The sequence below is a fragment of the Eptatretus burgeri genome, chromosome 4 (genome assembly GCF_056783735.1).
Source record: "Eptatretus burgeri isolate ZD-2024b chromosome 4, Ebu_testis_v1, whole genome shotgun sequence".
NCBI lineage: Eukaryota > Metazoa > Chordata > Myxini > Myxiniformes > Myxinidae > Eptatretus > Eptatretus burgeri.
In genome coordinates this window covers 91,912,793-91,929,515 of record NC_140964.1, presented here as the reverse complement: position 1 = coordinate 91,929,515, position 16,723 = coordinate 91,912,793, and the positions used below count along the sequence as shown (strand labels likewise).

At 45.2% G+C, this 16,723-nt stretch overlaps 1 protein-coding gene across 1 annotated transcript in view; it reads left to right on the top strand.

Annotated features, from left to right (window-relative positions):
- Window positions 1-10,499: 10,499 nt before the first annotated feature.
- The window catches only part of SMYD4 (SET and MYND domain containing 4), a 111,854-nt gene continuing 105,630 nt past the window's right edge, over window positions 10,500-16,723 (top strand). The window contains exons 1-2 of the mRNA XM_085879331.1: window positions 10,500-10,782; window positions 11,800-11,932. Coding sequence (XP_085735457.1) covers window positions 10,646-10,782; window positions 11,800-11,932 — 270 coding nt within the window. The 5' untranslated portion in view covers window positions 10,500-10,645. The remainder of the gene's footprint in view (window positions 10,783-11,799; window positions 11,933-16,723) is intronic.

Sequence of the window (16,723 nt, the reverse complement as noted above, 5' to 3'; positions counted from 1 at the left end):
GACATTACAGGGACTTTCAGGAAGGAAAGCAGGGAATTTGAAGGAGGTGGGCTTGGGGTGGATTAACGGGGGTAGAAAAGATCGGGGATTTGGATGGGGGATGATAAGAGGTGGTGGTGAACAGCTGTTTTGAAGGTCTGGGGGGAAGAATTGGATTGAATAGAGTGAGGGAGTTTATTCCAAAGGCGGGGAAAAAGAGGAATGAAAGAGTGAAGGTGAGTAGTAATTCATGATTTTGGTAGTTTTACCAGAAGAGGGTTGTTGGCGGACCCTGAGCGCCCTGTGGAAATATGATGGGGACAAATCGCAGACAGAGTGGGGGGGGGCGGGTTCGGGGCGAGACTGGAGAGGAGACAAAAGAAGACAGAAAGACCACTGACCTGCCTGCGGTGAGAGAGTGAGAGGCCCAAAAACTCAGCCTCATCATGAGAGATACCAATGATCCACAATGCCTTGGTTTCCACAGCGTGAAGCCGAGAAAGGTGGGAGGCAGAAGCACCAGCCCAGAGGGGAGAGCAGTACTCCATCAGGCTGCGGACGAAAGCTTTGTTTGTGGTCAGGAGCTCAGGTGGGCCGAGGAAGGACTTTGCACGACGGAGGATTCCCAGTTGGCGACTGGCTTTGGAGGCCAACTTGGAAGTGTGGTTAGCCCAAGAAAGATCATGGCTGATAGTGAGACCCAGAAGCTTGAAAGAAAGGACTTCTTCCAAAAGATTGTTGAGAAAGTGGACGGGGGGGGGGGGGGTTGAAATGGTCCTTTCGGAGAGACAAAGTGAGAGTGCGAAATTTGTCCGGATTGAAAGACATGTTCCATGTGTTGGACCAGTTTGTGATTTTATCCAGATCTGCAGAGAGCAAGGAAGCTGCTGCTTGCCGCTCTGAGGTATGACAGGTGGTACGGCAGAGGGTGGAGTCATCAGCAGAGATAAAGAGGATTTTTTTCAGAGAGTCGGGGAGATCATTGATGAAAACCAGAAAAAGAAGAGGGCCCAGAACGCTACCTTGAGGAACTCCAGCCTGCACAGGAAGAGGGGATGAAAGAACTCCATTTAGAACCACACGTTGACTGTGACAGGAGAGGAAGTCTGCGAGCCATGAGTGGAGATGGCCTTGGATACCGGACGAAGAGAGTTTGGTGAGCAGGGCAGGGTGCCAGACTGTTAAAAGCACATAGTTGAAAGGACTTGAGACTTTATCCGCAAGTTAGCAGCCTGTACCTCTTGAACATCATGATCGAGTGCAGTACTCGTCTCCTCCTTTGTGAAATTATTTTCTTTATCATCGTGATTTTGTGTGGAGAGATGGGGGCCGACAATTTTTATTTAAAATGATTACAGGATATTGCAGACGTGTCACATTATCACACGATTTGATGATCAGTCGGATCCCAAAACGGAAGCAACAATATACTTGCACTTGCTATTTGTTTTGAGTAACTTTGTGAATTTAAGTTTGCTTTTCTACATGGTCTGAAGCTCATGGAAGAGCTGCACCACAAATTAAGGACACACATACAGATAAATATATGAGATAACGCCAACTCTTCAAATAAACACAGCGGCTGAGCTTTGTGAAGTGATGCAACTTCCAGAGCAATCTAGGTACCAGCAACCTCGTCTTGTGATGTTGCTGTCTCACCAGTTATTGGAGTAATTGAGAAATATTCCACCCACAAACACCATCCCCATGGATGGCAACCCATGGGGTTTGTCTGTGCTCTATCCTCTTAGTGCGGAGCAACAAGCAAGGAAACAGCGTGTACCATGCTTAAAGTCTTCGTTGTGACTCAACTCGGGTCGGAAACGTGCCTCTGGCCTCTCAGATGCAGAGTGGGTGCTCTATTTGATTTTAATATGAGGCATGCTAACTTTATTTTGATGTAAACGTACCAAGAGGGATTCTAGTTACATGCATTGCCATTGAAATACACATTGAGGGGTTAAAATGATCATAAGGCTCCTGGTGCACAACACATTATTCCAATTATGACATCACTTAAGCAAAATATATGATGGTTTTATTTCTTTAAGGAGGAAGGACAATGCACTGACAGCTGTCAAAACTAAAAGTTTTGAATGTTCTTCCTTAAATAATGATCTGTCGCTGATAAGTCGGATGATTTCCTTGTGCCCTCACAAAGTAGGTGTCAAGTAAACCTCACAAAACTTCTGCACGTTCCCAATTTCTCCTTTCCCGGGTAACATGGAACATGGCAGGCATTCCATTTTTCTACACACTCACGGCCTTGATCTTGAAAATTAGGTCAAGGTCACATGGTTTCCACAATAAAAGAAAATGGATTCAGTCCCATGACTGTCATTTATCTTGTTTTCTTTTGTTTTTCCAACTCTTCTTCTAATTGTGAATCGCATTGCTTCTCTTTAGACATGCTTGAAGTTTGGAAATAGAAAACTAAATTGTTTTTCACAGCACTAGTGTTTAACCACACTTTCCCTTCCACATGTTCTCGCCAAATGCTTTGCTGGGGTTAACAAAATGCTGCTAACTGCTGGATCTGATTCCACGTGCAAAGTGAATAATGTTACGCGTGATCAAATAAAACCTGTCGTGTTTTCAAATGTGAACGCAGATTGTATATTATGGTTTTGATGTGTAAATAAATGCACTGTCATGATAAAAAAAAGAAAAAAAATACAACATGGGGCTGTGTTTCATTTCTTGAGGAATCTGATTTCATTTTGAAATGTAATCCTCCATATCGTGCTTTACAATGATGAAAGGCTCATAGTAGAGCTTGTAGATCAGTTTTATGACAAAAACAACATTGTAATTACAAGGACATAAGTATACAATGAACATATATGTGATGCATTGGATTTCAACCAGACTTCCTTCTGTTATTGGGCAGCAATTCAGAGGAGAACACTATCAGGCCATACATGCAACGGAACTGTCATCAATATTTATAATTCGGATTTAATGGCTTAGACACTCACTCACGATGTGATATGCATTTATACTCGCACACTTCCTCACCATGTATGCATGCAGATACACGCTCACTCACTCAATCACTGACAAAGACCACCAATGCAGAGGCTTGCCAGAATATATAGGTTAGAGGAGATCTGAAAATCAGTGTGGATTCACTGACTGCACGACACAACGCCATTAGTGAAAGTTAGTGTGGATTAACTGACTGACTGACTGCATGACACAACACCATTAGTGAAAATCAGTGTGGACTCGCTGACAAAACACGAACCCCCGCTTCAAATCTTGCTCCGAGATGCTGTGGAATTCACAGCTCTTAAAATCATTGGCATCTCCCTCGAATAAGCAGAAGCAATGCACCTGCTCTCTCATTGCAGGAAGGTTAGTGGCTTCTCTCTTTTTTTTCTGCTGCCTCCCCAGTCCTTTTAGGTCACATTTTTCCAGTAACCCTGTCATTGTGAATCTCACAAAATCCAGGCTCACTGCTTGAATCCAATATTTCCTTCAAGGCTTCAAGTTGGCAGCACATCACCACCTAAAGTCATCCTCCAACATACCAATGACCTTGTATACCAGCAGTAACCCTCCCCTACATCTCGCCATCTACTTGGAGGTTACAATGTCTCCTTCATACCTCTCTTTTCCTGTTCCTTCAATCCCATGCTTGTTGCAACCGTTTCCCCTATTGTCAATACGATGCCTTTTTGCCTTCCACAACCTCTCTCTCCCACAAAATGTCTCTGTATCCAGAAAATAAAATCATTTAATTCCCTTGTGAAACGAATATATAAATAAAAAATATATTTAAACATTTCCAAACTGCACATAAATTGAAAGATTTAAAAAGTTGCCATTTCTTGGATAATTATTGTGAATATCACAATCCATGCTTTTCTTTTTCACTTCCCATAACACATCCATCCATTGCAACTGGAAATACGAGAGCACTCACAAGTATTGACACATCTTTGTCTTTCCAGATTTTCAGCAATCCTGACATTGCTGTTCTTCCCTCTGTTAACCATCTATTAATTTCCCCTCCACATTCTCCACTCTATTCAATCCCACAACCAAGGAAGATGAAGCTTTCCACGTGATCGTCTCCCAATCTGAACACGTCCATCTTATCAGTTAACAAGGTTTTAGTATTTTTTTTAGCTTTAAATGAAGATCAGCATTTTCACTTTCCTTCTTCACTGTGTGCAGCAGTTTCACCAAGTCCTCATTACATCTGCCAATAGACTGGTATCATCAGCATACCTTACAAAGTGGACATGTGTTCCTCCAATCCTGACTCCAGCCTGTATGTCATTCAAGGTAGATTTACTGATGATGGACTCATTATACAGACTGAACAAGGGGAGAAAATACATATCCTGGGATGTGTGTGTATCTATACTAATAAATCTGTATATATATATACATATATATATATATATATATATATATATATATATATATATATATATATATATATATATATATATGTGTGTTTAATGTTTTTTTTTCCTGATACAGTATATCAAAATATCATCACGTCCATATCATCACTCATTCAGATATTACTTATCAACGTGATGCCTCCAAGATCGGAGGCACCCTCCAATCCACACAATTAGGACTTTTTTTAAACTAATATATCACACTCACGAAAGTGCAACTAAAAATATTCAAATTGTACTTTCCAAACTTCTCGTATAAAATTCTATACTAAAGATGAAACCTTGTAATATCAGTCACGTCGAATCAATGTTGCTGGAAGAAGTGAAGGAATCTGAAATGTTGATTTATAATTTACTGCAACTGTGAAATATGTTGGCGATTAATTAACGGAACCGTACATCATCATGTCAAGACTGAAATGCAAATCGAGTTTTGAAAAATAAATAACTCTGTTCCCATGGTGCCAGTTCTGCCCACAGCGCCATCTCACGGAATATTTAGTTCTCATTTTGCTCAGTCTCTCCAAATTAATGTTTGTTGTTACTCATTGAAGGCTAAGTTTGCGCTGCAGATTGGACCATGCAAAAATAAAATATTTTGGTCAAGAAAAGTGATTCCACAACGATTTTTTGTTAATACAAAGTCTGGTCTGGTGTAGCATGCATGCATTCACACACATACACACACACATACACACACGCCCACACACACACACACACACACACACACACACACACACACACACACACACACACACACACACACACACACACACACACACACAGTCTGAAACAGTCACACAGACACATATTAACTGCACACAGTATTCTCGATGATGCCTCACTAAATTCCTGTTCAGTGTTAACACTACCTCTTTTGATTTATCTCCCTAAGAATCCAACGTAAAACCATGTTGGCTCTACATATAGCTGCCTGGTACTGTGCTATCTGCTTACCCCCTATATCTATTACCACCCCCAGATCCTTCTGCATCACATGCTCCAATCTGCCTCTTGCCTCTTGCATCATGTAATCTATTTTCATTGTTCTAAGCCATCCTGTAGCACCTTACATTTCCTTATGTTGGACTGCATCTGCCAACCTATGAAGGTATCACCCCCCCCCCCACCTCTCTCTCTCTCTCTCTCTCTCTCTCTCTCTCTCTCTCTCTCTCTCTCTCTCTCTCTCTCTCTCTCTGTCTCTCTCTCTCTCTCTCTCTCTCTCTCTCTCTCTCTCTCTCTCTCTCTCTCTCTCTCTCTCTCTCTCTCTCTCTCTCTCTCTCTCTCTCTCTCTCTCTCTCTCTGTCTCTCTCTCTCTCTCTCTCTCTCTCTCTCTCTCTCTCTCTCTCTCTCTCTCTCTCTCTCTCTCTCTCTCTCTCTCTCTCTCTCTCTCTCTCTCTCTCCTATCTACGTTCCCTCCAAGCTCGAAGTGTGTTCGAGGCCGTTTATTCCTGATACGTGAAACGCCCTGCAACTCCAATCGTCATGTAACTTTGTTGAAGAAAATTCTCATGGGTAGGCACTCCTGTTGAAAGTTTCGTGTCAATCGCTCAAGGGATGTGGAGTAAACGAATTGAAAGGGCCAAGGCTGACATTCCAAAGATGGTGGTGGATGCCTATTTACTAGTGTAAACTATGAATAACTAGCAGGATACCTGTCTCTGACGGGTTCATAGATGGCTCACCTCAAATGAGCAATATTTTTGGAGTGTGTATTGGTAGAAACAGGAATTCAGCACAAATATTCAGTGAGCAGATATCGCAGTGGGTGGAGCCGGTAACCTTGGAAACCTTGGTCCATTACTCCAGCAAATATTTCCAATCCATGCTTGTTGTAACCCCCCTTTCCTCCCCCAAAGTTCTGCTTGGGAGTAAGGGTGATATTACGAAATCTAAGCGAGGAAATGGATTCCAGCACTTTTTGAGCCTACTACCTGACCGAAGATCATCGGAGTTCTTTCCATGCCAACCAACCACCTCCGGGCACCTATCCCTCTCCATGTTGCTTCTTCAGCCACAACCCACCCCTTCAATACTCCCCATAGCTTTGCTTTTGGTAATTTCCATTTCTCAAAGCATTTCATTCTGGTTTCTCATTCAATGATCCATAGATTGTCGATCACTAGTTTCAGTTTCATTTTCCAACATCAGTTTCGCTTTTAGATATCAGTTTTGATTCGACATTGCAATTTGTGATGCGACACAAATGGTGCATGAAGCAGGTCATCAAAAACGATTTTTGGTGGAATTTTTTTCAATTTTCTAAGAGGTCTCCAGGAGTACGAAAGGGGTATAGAGGAGTCCAAATTGTCTTAAGGGTCTCAAAAGGTCTTAAAAGGTATAAGAAGGATGTAAGTGGTTCACAGGGGTCTGAAAAGTTTTAAAACGGCCCTTAAGGTTAAAAGAGAGTAAACGTCTAAAAGGTATATTTCAACATGATCACCCTTTAGTAAATACATGCTGAATGTCTTGAATTAGTTTAGATTTAACTAAATGGTTCCCCATCCAATCCCAAATTAAGTCTCAAAACATGTTCCCCACAACTGAGGTCAAGCTAACAGGTCTATAGTTCGCTAATTCTTCTCTTCTACACAAATAAATGTCAGCATGTGTCCGTCAGTCAGTCCGTCTGTCCGGCCGTTCCCTCCATAACTCCAAAACCATGAAACCTCGTGGCCCCAAACATTGCATGCATACTAAGAAAACTCCAAGGTAGTGCATGAGTGAAAACGGGGAGTTTGGGTTCATTTAAACACCCCTTTTGAAGATAATTAATGGCCTTATTTAATTATCCTTTATGAAGGCTCATCCTTGGTCACCACACTGTCCCTCACAGGGATCTTAATTTGCCATTTTTTGGGGGGGGGCCTGCTCAATAATGCCTTGACTTGGAACAGGCCACAACAGTTTCTTCAAGGTAAAGTTTGTTTTTGACTTTCCTCACTCATATCATCGAATGCCGGATCATCATACCTACGAATCGGTGGATGCATTGAAATGACCGAGATGCCAGCGGCGTTCGTGGCTTTATTTCATTTCAGCACATGCCATAACCTCACGAATCTCTTTATCTCAGCCGATTTTTTTTAATGTGTAATTTTCTTCGTTGACCTCAGCAGCAGTTCCGACTGCTAAAAAAAAAAAAAGTTCATTTGTACAATTCGGGCACTGTTTGATATTCTGGGCATCCCCGGTTGCATTGTGTTTATATGGCCGATTGGCAATCGCTAGTTGCTTGCCAAGCCAACCATTCCTTATCAACCATTTCATTGGAGTGCTTGCTTGAGTGCTTAATGCACTTGGTAAGCACGATACAAGCTGCTTGGTTGTTCGATTCTAAGCCATGCATGGCCTTATACACAAAAGTATTCCCACTGTCACTGAATATATCAATCGAATTAAACAAAGTTCAGGCCCTACTCACCTGCGTTTAGCCCCACATTGTCGTGTGGTCTCTTGGGTGGTGATTCGCTTGCTGAAAATGTGCAATTTTATTTCGACATTTCCCCTTTATGTACGATCTTGTTTCATTATACGACCGATCAGTTCAACATGGATAGATACATATAAAACAAGAAAAAGAGCAATCAGAGATTGCAGACACTCGCCAGGACTTCTTTTGAGTGGTGTATTTTTTTTAATAGGTTTTAGGGTAAATCCAATATGGCTGCCGACCAAGCGACCTATGATATCATATGTGTGAACCTTTTGTTCCTCAGATGTTCAGATGTGTAAAGTTTCACCTCGATTTGTTCACACACTTCAGAGAAGAAGATTTTTGAAGTTTTTTTTAACAACATGGCTGCCAAATCACGTGACCGATGAAGTAATGAAAATATTTTCTGTGGGTCATTTTATCCCTAAATGACCCTTAAAATTTTTCATAGTGATCGGATGTGGCGTTCTACATATGCAATTAGGATGTCATTTAAAAAAAAAAAAATCAATCTTAGTATGTGCCAAGTTTCAATTTTTTCTTTAGTGCGGTTTCAGAGATACAGAGGTCCAAAGTTTTTTTTCTTCTGTTTTTCCAATATGGCTGCCACATTACGTGACCTATGACATCATAATTATCATTAAAACATTCTACATGAGTAGTCGCACCAATGGTGAAAATTTTGACCGACAAGCGGTTGCGGAGAAAAACACGAAAGTTCTGTGCGGACAAACAAACACACAAACCCAAATGCAATACCCTCTCCGTTGGCGAGGGTAAACATTTAACGTGTCATTGGAGTTCTTGCTTGAGTGCTGAAGCCACTTGGCGTGCACTATACAAGCTGCTTGGTCATCCGTTTCCAAGTGATGCATGGCCTTATATGGCAAAAGTATTCCCACTGTCACTGAATACATCGATCGAGTTGAACACAGTTCAGACCCTACTCACCTGTGTTTGGCCCAGCATTGTCATGCGACGTGTCCTGGCGGTGGCTTGCTCACTGAAAATGTGCAATTTCAGTGAGACGTTTCCACTTTTAGTACAATCTTCGATCATTGTATAACCCGTCACTTCGACATGGCCAAATACATACATATAAAAAAATTAAACGTTTTGCTTTTTAAAAGTTTCTTCAACCGTTTTGTTGGAGTGCTTGCTTGAGTGATTAAGCCACCTGGTGACTGCTCTACAAGCTTCGATCTCTTCAAGCTTCCATCTCTACAAGCTTCCATATACCGATACCACGGCTCAGTTCTCTGTGGGGACATCTCTGGAGTTAGGAAGGCAAAATAAATTAGATGATTACAATGAGTGAAAATGTTTTCAATTGTTACAAAGCAATGAATCACCACATCACGGCGGGATAACCAAGAGGCACACATGTCCACTCCAAGCTGTCTCGCCTGGGTTTGAATCCTGACCCAGCTATAAACTGTCATCCTGGTGTTTCACAGGCAGAGTAATTCAGCAACATCTGTGCCTCTCTCGGTTGGACGTTAAGCTGGCTGTCACATCTGCTGGAATCCCCCCTCTCCACTTCTTTATCCTCCCCTCTCCTCACTTCCCCCCCCCCTATCCTCCCTCCACTCTCTCTCCCCTACCCCTCTTCCTCTGTCTCCCATGCTCCCATCCTCTCTCTCTCACCCTCCCTCCTCTCTGTCCCCCTACATTACTCTCTCTCCCTCCCCTCCTCTTTTTCTCCCTCCCCTACTCTCTTTCCTCCTCCCCTCCTCTTTCTCTCCCCTCCCCTCCCTCCTCTCCATCTCCTCTCCCCTCCCTCCTCTCCATCTCCTCTCCCCTCCCTCTTTTCTCTCCCCTCCCCTCCCTTCAACTCCCTCCAACCCTCCCCTCCCTTCACCCTCCCCCTACTCACTCCCTTCCACCCCTCCTCCCCCTCCCCTCCTCCCCCTCCCCTCCTTCCCCCTCCCCTCCTTCTCTCTCCCTCCCCTCCTTCCCACTCCCCTCCCTCTCATCCCCTCCTTTCCCCTCCCCTCCCTCACCTCCCCTTTCCCCTCTCTCCCTTCCCCCTTCCCCCTCCCCTCCCTCTCCTCCCCTTTCCCCCTCCCCTCCCCCTTTCTCCCCTCCCCCTCCCCCTTTCTCCCCCCTCCCCTCCCCCTTTCTCCCCCCTCCCCTCCATCTTTCTCCCCCTCCCCTCCATCTTTCTCCCCCTCCCCTCCCCCTCCCCTCCATCTTTCTCCCCCTCCCCTCCATCTTTCTCCACCTTCTCCTCCCCCTCCCTTTCACCTTTCTCCCCCTCCCCCTCCCCTCCATCTTTTTCTCACTCCCCTTCGTGTTCCCGTCAGCGAAGCGAAGAGTTGTTTTTGCTAGTATGTAATAAATAGATGGCCCAACTGTTCCTCTCATTCCATACGTATTGTCTGCTGATTCACTCGTTCACACGGTTTATCTTGATACTTTAATTGTTTTATTATACAATAATAATATACACATGTGTTGTAATCAGATATTTAAAAAGTACATTACGTGCCAATCATCAGGAGTGTGTCCTTTATCTCCACAACGAGGCTGAGTTTGATCTTGTATGAAAAAACAGATTCTCCCGCCCCATTTATATATTGTAACATTATTATTATTATTATTATTATTATTATTATTATTATTATTATTATTATTATCGGTGAGCCGATGAATCTGGGGAATCGTTTGTCTTTCATCGTGTTTTAAACGATCAAAATGCAGAAAAATAACCACTTACGGACATCAAAGTGAAAATGTTGTGGAATTTTGTGCTGCGGCGAAACTGCTCCACGGAACGTGCGGATTGAAGGGACGACCCGGAACGTGAGGGATGGCTCTCGACTGGCCGGTCCTCGGTCCGTCCTGGGCCGCGTTGCTGCGCAACCGCTGGGCTTCTCTCGGATCCGTGGAACAACAGGAGATTCAAGCACCAAAGGGCCTGCCTGCTCTACTTCAACACTGCCACGGGTACGGTCCGCCATCGGGATGAGCGAACACAACATCAACACTCGCCGCTTCCATTGATTTGTCCTGTTTTCCGGTTGCTTTGGTTCGGTCGGCTTGCTGAGGTCCTGAAAACCATGTGGCTACCAATGAGGTGTGTGTGTGTGTGTGTGTGTGTGTGTGTGTGTGTGTGTGTGTGTGTGTGTGTGTGTGTGTGTGTGTGTGTGTGTGTGTGTGTGTGTGTGTGTGTGTGTGTGTGTGTGTGTGTGTACTTGATTTGTAACCTATTGGTTGGTACTGTGTTTACCTCCACCACCTAAGGTGGTGGAGGTTATGTTTTTACCCTGCTTGGTTGTCTGTGGACCTCTTGTAGGTTTTCCTGTGCTATTTGCAACCCCCTGGCTCTGGCAGAGTTCACCTTATTGTTCCATTGTCTTCAATAAAACTACAGCAGTCTTTGGCCAAATAATTGGGATCCTGTATTTCCTACCCATCTACAGGCTCACAATGACTTGCTCTTTTCAAAATGTCCTGTGAGACTGTTAAAGCGTCCACAAGTGAGTGTGAGCGCATGAGATATCATACCTGAAGTCCTCTCTGAAGGGGACGTTTGATAATATCATATCCTGCCTACGAATCACCCAGGGGTGATGGCTTGATGTTTAATGTCGTTCTTTAAGAATTTAGAACGAGACAACTCAGACCTGAGTATGCTCCCTCTGAGTTTTCCTTCATGGGCCAAACTCTATCATCTTAAAAAGATGATTGACAAGTCTATAGCTTGACTGTAAAAACATAAAATAAACTCAGACCAACGTGAGCAAACCTGTTTTTGTTCGACGCAGTCTTTTTGCTTCAACAATTTAAAGGTTTTACCTGAATAGTCTCCTTTGTTATATTTTTCGACTTGTGTTTTTGGCCACAGGCTTGCAAATCAAGCTGGCACAATGATTGCAACTGAAATTGCGATTTATGAAAATATTGCATTTGTAACAATTCATCGTTTTTATAACTATTTCCAATTATGCTTATTCTTCAAAGCTTGATCGAGGACTTACTTGGCAGTGCAATATCCCATGATGGAGTCTCTGCCGGATGCGAAGATGCATCATGTGCTGATGGACAAGCCTCGTGCAAAGTGGGACCGATCCACTGCACGCAAATTTCAAATCAGGTAAAGTGATCACCTTGATTGTGGGCTTGAAAGAGCCCCCTCCCCTCTGATCATGGAAACATGCGTGCTTAATCTGATCATGGAAAAAATACTTTATGGCACCATTTTTACACCATTATTGCATTTGCTACTGTTACTTGGCTTGTCTTTCAAGGAGATATTAAATACGAGTTGGGTCATCCGATCAGGATTGGCTTACAGGACCGTTCGGCGATTACTTGCATTCAGTGTAGTCCCGTGACAACGGTGGAACCCACGTGTATTAATTTTCATTCTGCATCCAGAATACAAATACTTAAATGCAACTGATTCGACTCCTCGCAAATAATTCCCCTTTCAATGCGACGCAGAAGGGCCAAGGTGTATGCCAAGCCCCGTCTCTCTCCCCGCTGAGGGGGGAACTCCTCGATCACCCATATTTCTGTTTTTTTAAAACATTAATTTCATTATGAATTGCAAATTCTATTTTGTTGTGACGTTTACCTTCCACCTGTTACAATTATAATGTGGTACAGCAAATTTTGGGGCAATTGACTCAGGGGTATGGAATTGCCCAACAAATCAAATCAAAAAGAGAGGGACACACATGCAGTGGGGAATAACTCGATCATATATAAACAGATGTTTGGTACTACACAACTTTAATATGGATACAAACAAACACGACGTAATAGTGACCGAAGCTTTTCGAGCTGCACTCTTCAGGGTAAAAATCGCAGGAAGTGAAGGTGTGTGCTTTATACGCAGGTCTCAATAAGGTGGACACTGATTGGTTCAACCGTAATGACGTCACGGTTAATCCGAACGCCCATTGGTCGGCTCATCATCTTCATCTAGAGCTCCCATTGGCTGGAGCAGAGTTTGTCGATGATTGACGTTTGCAACCGCATCCTGGAGAGAGGGGGGATGGGTTTCCCCAAAGGTCCATTCACCATTTGTTACCGTACTTCCCTTGATCTTTCCATGCTGAAAGAGAAACAGAGATCGTACAAATTCCTTTTGATGACATAATATTGGATCGGTGGTAAGAGTGAAGGTTGCTTCCAACAAACGTAAATGAAACGAGCTCTGACCTCGGCTCAATATCCTGAACATATCTGCATTGTACTGCTATATATATATATATATATATATATATATATATATATATATATATATATATATATATATATATATATATATATATATATATATATATATATATATATATATATATATATATATATATATATATATATAGTGGTTCTGCAAAACCGCATGCCTCTAAGGAAATGGGACCCAACATACAGTGATCCCCAGGCAGGTATTTCATCAGTATTTGTGTAATTAGTCCTTCCCTCATGTCAAGTGGGTTAACAGAGAGCACGTGCATTTTGGCTCGTGAAGGAGCCCGTAGTTGGCGAAGAAAGTTCGCTACCATCCGACATAAAGATTCCACTCGGTGTACGTTCAGGGACGGGGTGCCGGCTCGGGGAGCATGCCACCATGTTAAGTCAGGAGCTCCGCGCCGTGCTAAAGCTGGTAGGCATCTGAGCCAGTTTCCAGTCCCAGAGCCTGGCGGGGCGTGGCTACGGCTGCTGTGGCCCAATAGTGGAGCAGGATTTGGGCCACAGCGCATCGCTTTCCGGTTCTCACCCCACCCTTCGCCTGGGGCTTACAAAAAGGGGGAGCGTGGAGCCGTAAGAAGAGCTTCTTCTTCGAGAGCATCATCTGAGTGTGACTGCCATCCTTCGAGACACCCTGCCGTGTTGTTGATGTGCCGCCACCCCCGTGAAGCCAGATGGACTCACCGCCGGCCATGGACGCTGGACCAGTGCGGAGCGCATGTTGCCACGAGCCCCGGCGAATGCACAGACAGGAGATAACGCGCCATATCACGAGGTGGGAACACTCAGGCGGAGTGTCCCACGGAGATACATGCTACACATACAGACGTTTACACGGCTAGGTTAGGGATCTTCCTTTCTCACGCATCTGCTCTCTCTCTCTCTCTCTCTCTCTCTCTCTCTCTCTCTCTCTCTCTCTCTCTCTCTCTCTCTCTCTGTCTCTCTCTCTCTCTCTCTCTCTCTCTCTCTCTCTCTCTCTCTCTCTCTCTCTCTCTCTCTCTCTCTCTCTCTCTCTCTCTCTCTCTCTCTCTCTCTCTCTCTCTCTCTCTCTCTCTCTCTCTCTCTCTCTCTCTCTCTCTCTCTCTCTCTCTCTCTCTCTCTCTCTCTCTCTCTCTCTCACCAACCCCACTATCCCATCTTCTGTGGACACACAAAGAAGAACGTTACTGACTCGCAATCCAAATTTCCTCTGGCACGACACCGCACCCCTCATGTCGCATACATCGCACCTCCCCACTCCCACACCGTAGACACCAGTATCATTCCAACTACCCCTCCCTCAGCATCCTGGGCCACGTTGGTCAGCTGACTGTGCCAGGTATTTAGAGAGCGCTCATCCTCAACTTTCTCTTTCTTTCTTGGCTCTCCAACTGTGTGTGTGTGTGTGTGTGTGTGTGTGTGTGTGTGTGTGTGTGTGTGTGTGTGAGTGATGGCACCCGTCCGAGATTAAGTAAGATTGCAGAAGGTAGTCGGGATAATCCTGCTCTGTGTCTTCTTTTGTAAGTTTCCTTTTGCCACACCCCACAAATTCCTTGCTATCCCCTGCTGTACATAAAATAAAACCCCATTCACTGTGCCACATACTTTTCCTTGCTTGAATATAAATATATGTGTTTATAGAAATGATCCCAGCTCGTTTTCATCTTTTCCTTCATTGGTCCAGCATGGTTCGTATCCTAGCCTAGCTGGGACGTTATCCCCCAACGATCTGTTTTTCTACCTGGTATGTCCTTGGACAGTTACGCTCGGCTGCATCTGATCCGGTAAGGTGATCTAGTTTGAACAAGGCGCACCGAGGGCGTGTCCCCAGGTAATTAGATCGCGTGACTATTAGGTAAACGGTATTTATTAGACGGAGGACCCCAAGTCATGTGGTCGAGTTTTTGGCGTTCATGGTCGATTAGCGACCAGACGCATCACAAATTATTTCTGTGCGATGGCATACGATTCCCGAGAGTTTGGTGAGAACCCAAGGTAGTTTCCCCCCTCGGGGTCTTCTCACCCCCGACCCCGGGTCCACAACAATATTGTTACGGCTGTGGAAATTCGCAATACACCATAAAGGACCTTAGATCAGTTATGACGATAAGTAATTGTGTAGTTAGATTTCCCCACCATTGTTTAGAGGGAATTTCCGTGTTCACAGGGCTGTGATCCTTTGAGTTAGCCGTTTTTCTTTTCTCTATCATTATTTTGGACCAATCATCCCCCAACAACCAAATCGCCACCACCAACACCATTCCCAAACAACTGAAACTCAAATATCACCACCTTCGCCTCTTTACCTCCACAACTCCACCCCGCAAACATCGCTTCACCGCCATTCTCAAACGACACCCACCAGCAACCAAATCGCCACCACCAACACCCCAAACCACCGCAGCAAACTCCCACCACCTCCGCCTTTCTTCCACACGTCGTGCCATGGGCTGTGAATGCGTTCCTTTCGCCTCGAAAAGTGGATCAGGAATGCTTCACGCCCCCTTTTCATCCATCCAATGACTGAGCATCGGGTGGTATAGCCCCGCCTCTGAACCTGCTGTGATCCAGAAATTTGCATAGACGCCCCTCCCCCGGCCTATATAAGCGCGAGCACAAAGCAGCAGTGCGTCGAGAGTCAAGCAGTCAAGTGGGAGCAGTGGAGTGGCAGCAGCAGTGGAGTGTCGGCAGTGAAGTGGGAGCGGCGAAGTGTCTGCGGGCAGTCAAGCGGCAGTGCAGTGTCGGTGGAGAAGTGGCAGCAGCAGTGTCGGCGGGGCAGTCAAGTCTGCAGTGTCGGCGGGGCAGTCGAGTCGGGAGACGGAGCTCGAAGCCGACGGGAAAGGCAGACGGGGAGCGCCGGAGAGAGCTCGCCGGCCACGCCAGGGGCACGAAGCCAGGCGCAGCTACGCTGACATCGCGGCTTGCCCGCCATCGCGCCACGAGGGCGCGGGTAAGACCTTCGGTCTCGTGGACCTGGCCGCTCCTCCAGGTGCCACGCGCATTGGGCCCACGAGCCCAGTCTGACTCCCTTGTCTATGAGGGGGCCTTTTCTTGCTTTTTCTTTGAATGTGTGTTGTGGCGCCGAGTCCCGTAAGTAGAATTGTTTAAGTGCATGTAAATAAACATTGCTTTATTCAGTTGTAACTCTTGCTTGTAAATTGCATTCCTACTGTATGGCTGTGAATACGTGCTTGCCTTGTCTGAGTGCGTAATAAATGTGCTTGTCGAACTGTTCCCCGTTTCGTTGCGTCCTTTCCTTTCTTTGAAAGTTCCATCTTGCATCACGGAAGGAATTGGTAGAGGGGTATAAACACCCGGTAAATAATCACGTCCATCGGGGCCGGCGATAACACTGCTCGGTTATCACTGAAGCACGGAACGGACCGCTTAAGCGGTTCGTGTCCTAGGCTGGCCAGCGGCGAGGTACGATCGCCCGGTTAACTACCCGCGCAGGTACTTAGGTAGGTCGAGTTTGGCGAACAACCCTATCCTGCGCGGGTGGCTGATTGGCACGATTGTGGTGGGGTCGAAAGACCCACCAGTGACTAGCTCCTGGCGGTAGTTCCAAGGAGGGTCACGGCTGAATTGTCCGTTCCGGTGGGCGACGCGGTCGCGATTTGAGTTACGTGACCGATCGCACGCCGGGTGGACCGAAATTCGTAACACTGGTGTAAAGGAGTGTGGGATTCAAATCCACCTCGGTCTC